General features: G+C 38.4%; 1 protein-coding gene across 3 annotated transcripts; it reads left to right on the top strand.

The window, feature by feature from the left end:
• Positions 1-223: 223 nt before the first annotated feature.
• LOC103722841 (protein IQ-DOMAIN 12-like) lies at positions 224-9,967 on the top strand. 3 transcript variants are annotated; one of them, XM_008813537.6, is made up of 6 exons: positions 224-577; positions 1,866-1,987; positions 2,059-2,343; positions 4,443-4,673; positions 8,758-8,889; positions 9,031-9,967. In XM_008813537.6, exons 2-6 carry the CDS (start codon positions 1,913-1,915, stop codon positions 9,664-9,666), a joined length of 1,359 nt encoding a protein of 452 aa, XP_008811759.3. In that variant the 5' UTR covers positions 224-577; positions 1,866-1,912; the 3' UTR covers positions 9,667-9,967. The 3 variants fall into 3 exon arrangements, with proteins under 3 accessions (XP_008811759.3, XP_008811760.3, XP_038972889.2); XM_008813538.6 differs by having other exon boundaries at positions 275-577; positions 1,893-1,987; XM_039116961.3 differs by having other exon boundaries at positions 409-577; positions 1,827-1,987.
• The last annotated feature ends 345 nt before the right edge of the window (positions 9,968-10,312 follow it).

Genomic DNA, 10,312 nt, shown 5'->3' with positions numbered 1-10,312 from the left:
TCTGTTTTAGAAAAAAAAAAAAAATTCATGACACTCAAAGAGGAGAGAGATCCTTTTCACAAAACAAGACACGTGCACCTCCTTTCGAAACCCACAACTAGTATTACCCAATACGAACAAGGGTGTATGGGTAATTTTCCCAGTGGACCTTTGTCCTCCCCTGCGTGGGCTCTCTGGACAGCTGTTTTGTGAAAGCAGCTTGGTTTGCTTTCGAGGATGAAAAGTTGAGTCTGCTAACTGGCATTTGAATAGTAGCGGCGTGGCCAAAACATGCGTCTCAAAACAGGCAGTCTAGCCTTTTCCAGGCAGTCCTTTCCCCACCCTCTCCACCTGCTGAAGTGGAGCAACCAGAAGAAAAGCAAGGGGAAAAAAATTAACATAAAGACAAAAGAAAAGTAAGGGGAGACCAGTGAATAACTTTTCTCCCTTCAATGATCAAGTTCTGGAGTTGGGGCTCTCAAATGGCACTCTTGGCTGCTCTTAGATCAGGTTCTCTGAGGACTATGTGAAGATATCCTACATATATGTCCCTTGAGAAGTTACGGGCCTTAAACCAGTGCTGTCTCATTGTGAAAAGGTATACATACACTAATCCTTTGTTTATTAGATATAAATGCACAGTATCTTCTTCTAGGTTCGGTGCAAATCGCATACAGATATTTGAATTACGCTATATTCTATAGTTATTCTGTTCTAAGAGATCTGTCGAGGAGATTTATTGGGTTTTAAGCCATTCAGGCACCTATGCCTTTAGATTTGATGATAGGTAAACCGGCATCACCTTGTATTAGCTATTCTTGGTCAGTTCTGAACTCTGTTACAACTGTCCATGGGAAGGGAAAAAGGAATGCGCTATAGCTCTGTAGCCATGATTTCCAACTCGAGGCGATTTTTAGTTGGTATTGCACTGTCGATGTGTTGTAGGTGGCTGCAGGAAATATTATGATTCCTCATCCAGTTGGCATGATGCATGTTATGGTGTTAGTCTTTTAGTTGGCTAATCCAGAAAGAAATTGAAATGACTTTTATAAACATAATTATTATCGCTGTTTCCTTTTCCCTATATTTTATTTCTCTCTTTTCGGTTTGGTTTTGTGTGGGGAGTTAAATATTTTGGCGTTGCTTAGATTTCATTACTATTTGCATTTGATGTAAGTTTGACTACATGTCTTTATTAGGGTATGATTGTTTGCAAACAGTTTATGTTTCTACTGTTCATGTTTCTGCAAGGAGATGTTCGAAGATTTTTTGAGTTTTGGTTGATAGTAACAACCACAATGTGTCTAAACTTCTCTTCTTTGGGTTTGATGGCAAACAAACATAATGGATTTCCTCCAATTAGTTGTGTGTGTCCATGATTTTTGTTGGATATTGTCTACTGAATCACCTTTGGATAGTGAACAAGAGATATGACTGTAAATATCTCATCGCAGTTTCTGAAGAAAGGCATTTAATCTGTGGATAAAGCCAGACTCTGCTTGTCTGAGACCTCTTTCTCGGCAAAAGCTCTCATAATGCTGCATTCAATATATCAATGCGTGTTATATCCTTCGTAATCTGTAAACTTTACGTATATCTCCCCAAAATCAAAACTTCAATTTTGTTATAGCCTTCCATATCATGTCCTTCACTCCTGAACAGATGGCAATCACAGAGTCTATGCGGTTTTTTCTTTTCCTCGCTGGGTATGGCATGAAGTTCTAATTAATTATGCACGATAATGTTATGAATTATGATATATCTTTCTTTTTTCTTCTCTTACTTTATTATTGAACTTTTTCATATATTTTTTGATGTTATTACTATTTTTCTTTGTTTTATGGTAGGATACTATGATCTAATAAGTTACTTGTAATGCAAATAAGGTGGCATTCATGTTTGAAATTTCTCAGTACCTTGCCATGATTATGCAATGGAAAAAAGGAAGAGTTGGTTTGAACGCGTGAAGAGGTTCTTTAGCTCTGAGGCCAGATCAATACCGGAAAATGTAAGAGTTTACCCATCATTTTGTGGCTTTACAACACTTTAGATTGGGTGTCATGTTTGCCTCTGTTTCAGAGTGAGAGGAGGAGAAGATGGCTTTTTGGAAGGCTAAAATCCAAATGCTCACCTGCCCTTCCGGCTCCATCACCACAGAAGGAACCATCACTCAGAGAAGTAGAAGAAGAGCAGAGCAAGCATGCAGTGGCTGTTGCCATTGCAACTGCAGCAGCTGCCGAGGCTGCTGTTGCTGCTGCTCAGGCAGCTGCTGCGGTTGTCCGCCTCACAGGAACTCCATCATCTTATCATAGGAGCAGAGATATTGCAGCAATCAGAATTCAGACCGCCTTCCGTGGCTATCTTGTAAGCCCTGTGTTACTGTTTATTTGTTAAGCAAACTTTGTTACTGTTCATGAGATACCAGATATTCTATAGATTGCCATTTTCCTCTATCACAATGATCTCACCTATGGTGCAATATGCTCAGTGCATGCCAACACATACATACAATGAAAAATTCCATAAGCTTGCCAGTTCCGCTATGGTTTTCATGGACTTGAATGTCCCATGCAAGCCTATAGCTTGAAATCTTAGTAGAACATTCAGATCATTTGGTTTGTTAAATGTAAGTTTGCAGCACCAGGGTATAATATGACAGGGATTTCTTTACTCTCTTTCATACAGTTTTAAAGTTTCCCATGTTCTCTTATCCCGTGATGCAATTTTACCTTGGGATCAACCAAGTTGTTCTTTACTAAATCAATTCTTTCATGAGCTATTATTTCCCTCGACCATTATGCCACCTTATCAGTTGTACCATTTGCCTTTCAAGAATGTCTTGGGCTCTTTCGGCTGCATTTGACTTGTGGAATAAACCTAAATAACTTGTGGGTATTGGTTTATCATGCTACATTCAGTCACCTTAATATTGTACTGGCTTCGCTTTCCCACTTTTTCACTTTTGATCCCAACTTTTACCTTTTCTATTACTTTTTTCATCTCTATTCCTGCCATTATTACCCAGGTTGCAACCAAACAATTTTTTCCTGTGAACAAAGGATGAGCACCTCTATGGAGGAATAATGAGACAGAGGGCTATATAGCTACTCTCATTCCTTATTCCGCAACAAAAGCAGCCTATACTTAGTATTGCATTTATATTGTGTTAAAATTTGGCCATGTTTTAGCTATTCTGTAGAATATTTTATATTTATTATCTCCATGTTAACATTTTCAGAACTGTACCCAGACTGTTGAACATTTTTTCCAAGAGATGCTTTAATGTGATGTAATGGTATAAGGAGGTCAGTCAGTGTTGGACAGCAATAATGCTCTCGCGTGAACCAATAAATTATGCAAGTTCCAAGAAGCAATTCTTCTTGTATGTGAAATAATATAATACTAAAAAGAATATTCCAACTTTAACTACAAAACCAAGATTCTATTAACAAATTGACCCATATACGATTTTTTGTCACAGCTAAACTTGACTTTGAGTATGTTAATTTTACCATGATTTAGATTCTAGAGTTCTTAAAGCAATGTTGTCTTATCACAATTTTCTTTTTTTAAAATTATTTACCTTCTTATTGCAATGCACATCAAAGTTCTTTCTTTTCAAGTGACAGAAATAAAAATAAAGCTTACATGTAGGCTCCTTTCTAGTTCAAATGATAAATAAAAGAGTGACAAATATGATTTTATTGTCGGTCAAGTTGATATCATTCACATCATAGCGTTATTGGCTGAGGTCTTCCTAATAGCTTTTACTTAAACTTTTGCTTGGCTGAAGCAAAAATATTCTTTCAGATTATAAGCATCTTAATTGTCTTGACATCTTGCTGCAAAGATTCCAACTATATGACAGAGTTATACTGGTCAAAATAGCAGACAATTTCAGTTTTGTTTCAGATGGTATCAACTAGGAGAGTGATTGATACTGATCCATAATTGTATCTCAGCCTAGTTCGAAGCCCATGTTCTAATTAAAAGTTCTGAATAAAGTTTGCCTTTTTGGTGCTGGATCCGATATTGGTACCATGCTGGTACAGTATTGTTTTGCCCAGTACGGAGGTCGGTTTGTGCACCGAGATTTAGTACATCTTGCATAGCGAGTCTCGGTTTGGTACTGATATGATATTATCCGGTATGTGACAGTATACACTAGTACTGTGAAGCACTCTAGAAAGATTTACTTTTCTCCCTATCTTCCCTGAAGTTTATTACACTTATCCATACATACTTAAATCGTAGGTTTTTCATGCAGAACTTTTATGTGTCCACATGATATACCAACTTTTCTCAAATTATGCTTTTTCCTGCGTAGGCATCTTGGATGAGGATGGAAAACTTAATTCAGCACACCCTTTAGAGAAAGCCTTCGTTATTTACTGAATTTTCAAGAGTTTATTAGTATGACAGGCATTACATTTGTGTTTGGTTTGGGTACAAATTCCTTGTAGGCAAGGAGAGCTTTGCGAGCACTGAAGGGCCTGGTTAGGCTTCAAGCTCTTGTTCGTGGTCAATCAGTGAGGCGTCAGACAGCCATTGCTCTCAAAGGTTTGCAGTCTCTTATGAAGATTCAATCACTGGCCCGTGCTAGCAGAATGAGAATTGTCGAGGATAATCCGAATCGTGATGGCAGAGACCTTATCCATAGGAAATCAAAGGAAAAGGAGGATATAAAGACAGTGGTAGGTTCCTAAATCTCACTGCTTACTGATTTTGTTACCTCATCCCCTATTACTTCATGTTCAACGCTATCAAGTAATTGATTCAAAATATTTTGTTTAATATTCTATTCAACATATAATTTAAATTATAATTTAGAAAGTCACAAACTACAAACTCATAGTCAATTAAAGAATTAAAATTCTGCTACAAAATTGCCGAGCTTGCTAGCGTGAACTTCAAGTCTTGACCATCCTTCGTTCCTAGTGATCCTATTCATTTAGAAAAAGAAAAACAAAATAAAGAGATGTGAGCTACCTAGCTCAGTAAGTAAGACTTACACTACTTGATGGGATCAATCATAAGTTTTTCTATGATAATGCATGCATTATTTAAAAAAATAACAGATATTACAAAAATAAAGCATTTCATGGTACAATGTGATAAAGCTACTCATAAAGCAAATTATGCATGAACAGATCATCCATATTTCATAAATATTGTTCTAAATTTATATTGCAAATAAATACTTAATTCATTTTTTTTGCCATTTAGCTATATCATAATTTAAAGCATTGCTCACATATATTCGTACTAGGGTCACTTGTACTCGAGATTGGGGCATGTTTCGTAATTGATAATGTATCATGCTTCGTATGCCAACTTTAAATCTGTTGACAGGGTCGTGTTTTGTATGGATGCTAGCTTCGTCTTCCCCAATTCTAGGGGCTTATACATAGCTATCTGAGAGCCTTTAAAATATTTAATATTTTTCTTAGCACAAAGTAGATGAAAACACACTAAATGACATGATAGATTTGCGCTTCATAAATATGTCATTTTTATTAAAAATATTTATGGAACTACTTTTCATAATAAAGTATGATTTCTATATCACATATACTGATCCTTCATTTTAAAAAAAATATGGTATTATAAATAGCAAATCAAATGCATGAAAAATATTATAGTTTGAAAATTTATAAGGAGTGTAAGGTTTACTTACTTTTCTACTTTAAACCTTCAAAGTTTGCTAGATGAATCTACTAAACCTATTTAAAATATTAAAAATAAAATTAATTCCTATTTGATGATTTTAATAGTATTAAAATAACATGAAAAGGGAACAATTGGCCAGTACAACAATTGACTGCTCTAGATGGGTTAGGTCTAAGCAATTCGATCAATAAATCATGAAGCCATAGTAGTTCAGGGCCTCTTTATGGGGGTCAACTTGGATCCATAGGAAAGAAAGACCGGATCCATCATTGGGGTCCATAGGTCTACTTAGAGAGAGAAAAAGGAAGAAAAGAGAGAAACAAGAAAGGGAGAGTTTTTATCTATCCTAGAAGAAAAGGAGGTTGTGATCGTTGGGAATTGTGCTAGGGGGCATAGCCGGCGGCCGGTGGATAACCAATGGCGGTGGTGGACCGACGAGAAATCATGGAAAAAGGGGTTGAAAAAATAGAGGATAGGGGGTTTCTCCATTTTTTGGTTGTTGGCCAATCACCAACAGTCATAGCTCCACCGGAAAGGTTGTAGGGAGGTTGGAGGACTCGACCAGGGGTCTGGCATCAAGAGGCAGTAGCATCGGTGGCTCGAAAAATGAAGAAAAAGGTAAAATGGGGGCAATTAACAAGAGAATTTGTTGGTCGATTTTCAACCGATTTCTTGGACAATGATGGTGGTTTAAGGCCGTGGGAAGAAAAGAAAACAAAGGAAAGGAAGGATGGTGTTTACCTTAGCTCCGATAATGTTCCCTAGCCTAGATTTCCAGTGTTCACAATGGAAGGAACCCGACAAAACAAGGAGAAAGAAGAGAGGAGGCATGATGCTTGTAATGGAGGTTACAAAGGGGTGGGGAGGTGTTTTTATAGAGGAATTCTAAGGCTTCGGCGGCCCTAGGTCTCCAACTTCGAGTCAGAGTTGTTAGGGGAGAAGGAAGAAAGAAAGACTCCCGATGGAAGTCTCCGCCCATCACGTGCGAGGCACACTTAGCTTTGGCTGGGTCAAGCCAAAGCTTGGTAGGGGTGGTCAAGCAGATCGGGCCCTGACCAGGCCATTACATTCTACCTCTGTAAAAAGAGTTTCATCCTTGAAACTTACCCTAACTTCACTCTCAAACAAATGAAGGTACTTAGTCTTCATCTAATTATCCACCAAACATCTGCTGTGCAACTGTGATTTAAACCAAACTCTTCTATACTCGTTCTATGCCCCTACAAATCATAAACCTAAGCTTAATTTTCTACCTATGATCAAACCTAGGCTTTGATACCTAAAATATTATGCCCTAAATTTAGGACATAACATGGTTGGATTAGGCCGGGCTTGAACTTGGTTGGGACCCCTGAGATTGTGCAGCTATTGGCCTAGGTGATCGATAGTGATCTTGGCCGAGATCTGTGTGGATTGATCTTCTTCCTCTTCTCTTCTTCCTTATGTCAGCTGGCCGTCATTGTTGACAATGCCTAGGTTGCGCCGCCATCAATTGGTGGGGGTGGGCGGCCTGGGTCACTATGGCTGCCACCCCTTCGACCTGCAGGGGGATGGGGGATGGGAAGGGGAAGATGAACTTCCCCGTTCATATAGAGAGAAGAGAGAGAGAGGTTTCTCTCTTTTTCTCTCTCTTCTCTTCCTTCTCCCATTTCTCTTTCCTCTCTCTATTTCTCTCTAGTTTTTCTCTCTCATAGTTTTTTTTGTTTCTTTTTAGTTGAGCTAAGTAAGTGATGAAGGGACTCGGGGGATCTAGTGATGGACCCCTGGTGGACGTTGGTAGGCAGTCTAGGTTACTAGTCCATGCATGTTTTTCTTCTGATATTCGAGTTTGATTCTATAAGGGGAAAGTCTTCTACGCGAAAAGATTTTAATCGGTGTACTTTACACCCTAGCTCGTAGATCGTGAAGTGGGTCGTGATTATTGTATTTAGTTAGTCTTTGGTAAAGGTAAGAATCTCTGTACTTGGTTACAATTATAAATATATATACATGTTATTGATTTGTACTTCTGGATTTGCATCGGAAGTTTTCCATCGATAAATTTGGTTTGGCATATAATGGTATGGTTTATATAATTTCTAGTACGAATATACTCATATGGATATTATATGTATGAGTTATTGAAAGCATGGTTATATGAACAATAATACCTGGAACTTGAGAGAAATACACTCTGTAAGTAAAAATTGATTTGACAAGAGTAATATGTAAATCAGGCGATTAAGATATAGTTCAGACTAACCTTGTTATGGGATAGCCTCCACGGGCTTACGCGTGGGATAGAGTTTATGGGCTTGCTAGTTATCTCTTTTATTTTGTTGATACCGATGGACATTTAAAACTTTGTAATTGAACTAGTTGATTATTTAATGTTAGTGGTTTATTGAATTAATTTGATTATTATTGGTTATATGTGGATATTGCTTGTCTTAGGCTTTACATGATCTCTATGGCTTTGCTTTAGGGATTATGTGGCCCTGTCACGTGGTTGACCCGGGTAATGGGTTTAGGGCGTGACAGAAACTCCCAACCTTTGATCATGCTAGACTCTGAGAGTCCAAGGAGATCCAACCACTGGCCGGATAAAGCTGGAATCTCATCCTATTTAGAGTCCTTTCCTTCTCTACCTCCCCTGATCGATTGTGATCGACCATGATTGATTGCTAATGGGCTTGGCCTCTTCAGGCCAGCCCATTAGCCCAAAATAGTGGACTACTACATCTGCAATTTATCTCTATTCTTGAAATACAGAAAAAAATACTCAGGAGGTCCACACAATATTGCTGTGGCCCAGGTGCATGATGTACCAACCTCTGGTACTTTGGTTAATTTTCTTCATTATAGAAATTTTTCAGCATCTTCTTTTACATCCAATAACAAGCAGTATATGTTGTTAAACCATTTAATTTTCCTGTTTCACCCAGTGTTATATGACCAGTTTATCTTATCTTTCCAAGAGTGCGAGTGGCTTGTGATCGTCTGAAAAATTAGAAGGCTACAACATTGCATGATTTGCCATAAATTTATCTCCTATTGTAAACTTTACCCGGACCAGTATAAGTTACTATTATAAAATTTACACATTTATTTGTGTTATTGCTTGGGCAGCTTCAAGAAAGCAATGAGAGAAGGTGGGATGGAAGCATATTATCGAAGGACGAGATTGATGCCATACTGAAAACCAGGCGAGAGGCCGCACTAAAGCGGGAGAGAGCAATGGAATATGCATCAGTCCATCAGGTAGGGCTTCTGGTGATCACATTACTCTCTTCTTTACCGCTCGCCCTAAGAGGGGTGTTTCAACGAGTATAGTTCTCATTTTGATTAGTAAGCATCCATGTCTTACTTGCCACCATGCTTCTGATCTTTTTCTTTCATCAGGAGAAGAGAAACGCAAGAAGGGCAACAACTCCATCATCTAAAGAACTAGACTTTGATGATCTGAACCATAGATGGAGCTGGCTAGAGCAATGGGTTGGCTCACAGCCATTGGATAAGGACATTCCTGTGGTTCATCCGAGTCCAAGTCCAGAGGAAAAACTCCATCAGGACATTCATGTTTCAAATTCACAAATCTGTTTGGATTCTGACAACAAAGATGAGGCAGAAGAAACTCAACTCAGATATTTTGGCAGGAGATCATTTAACCGGTCAAGACGAACTTCCACAAGGGATGACGATTCCTTCTGGCCATCCCCTTCATTTCCAAACTACATGGCATCAACAGCATCAACTAAGGCAAGGTTTAGATCATTGAGCACACCAAAACAGCGGGTGGGAACTGACATTTGTTCTGATCAGTATTCCCCCTATACGAATAGATTCCTCTCACCATTCCCTTCCATCATCGGTGATGCAAGCCCCAGCAAGACCAGCAAACCTTCAGTATTTAATCAGAGATCACCAAACTTGAAAGGTCAGACAGGTCCCAATAAAGTTCACAGGTCCTCTAACTACCTTGGCTTTGACTCTGAATGCTCCTTGCTGGATTGGGATCGAGGTGATGCCTTTAGGTGAACTTCTTGTGAGAGTGCAGCATATAAGAAGCTTTCAGTTTTTCTTCTCGTAATGCAGTTTGGGATTTTATATTAGAGGAGTGGATCAGAATTCTCTCTTGAAAGTTTCTTTATAGTTTTGCATGGGTGTGGTTTGAGATTGCATCTATATAGACTGCGACCAAGGTTTGCAGTGATGCTCATAGCAGTGGATAATGTTGACAATGTATCCTAGAATAAAAATGTCTTAAATTTGAATTGTTTAACTATGTTACTGGATACCTATTCCTTTACCCTTCTGTGAAAAAGAAATTTTTTCATCATTGGCCAAAGTCACCAATTGGTTGTTAGATGTTTTACCTTATATATTCCCTGCGTAAACTTGCTTGCTATCATGTATCTATGATCTTTGAAACAGAAATCCTCTAGTAGGAAGGTAGCATTATGAAGCAAAAGGTGAATGGCTTTGGTTTAATGCATGACTCCTTTAACAGTAGCAACAAGGGAGGATTACCTAGCTAATCAGGTGGTACACTAGCAATGGGGAATATAAGCTTCTGACCTTCAATACTTTTTATTGAAGATAAAACACTCAATATGGTAGGCTTTGGTCGAAGAGGACCACCTTGGCCATTGTAAACTTTGTCTAGCTAAGTTTGAGGGATTCG

This window comes from Phoenix dactylifera, chromosome 8 (genome assembly GCF_051530095.1).
Source record: "Phoenix dactylifera cultivar Ajwa chromosome 8, Ajwa_hap1_PhDact_Kaust_v1.1, whole genome shotgun sequence".
Taxonomy (NCBI): domain Eukaryota; kingdom Viridiplantae; phylum Streptophyta; class Magnoliopsida; order Arecales; family Arecaceae; genus Phoenix; species Phoenix dactylifera.
The sequence above is the reverse complement of the archived record's forward strand: the minus strand, read 5'-3'. Positions and strand labels throughout refer to the sequence as shown.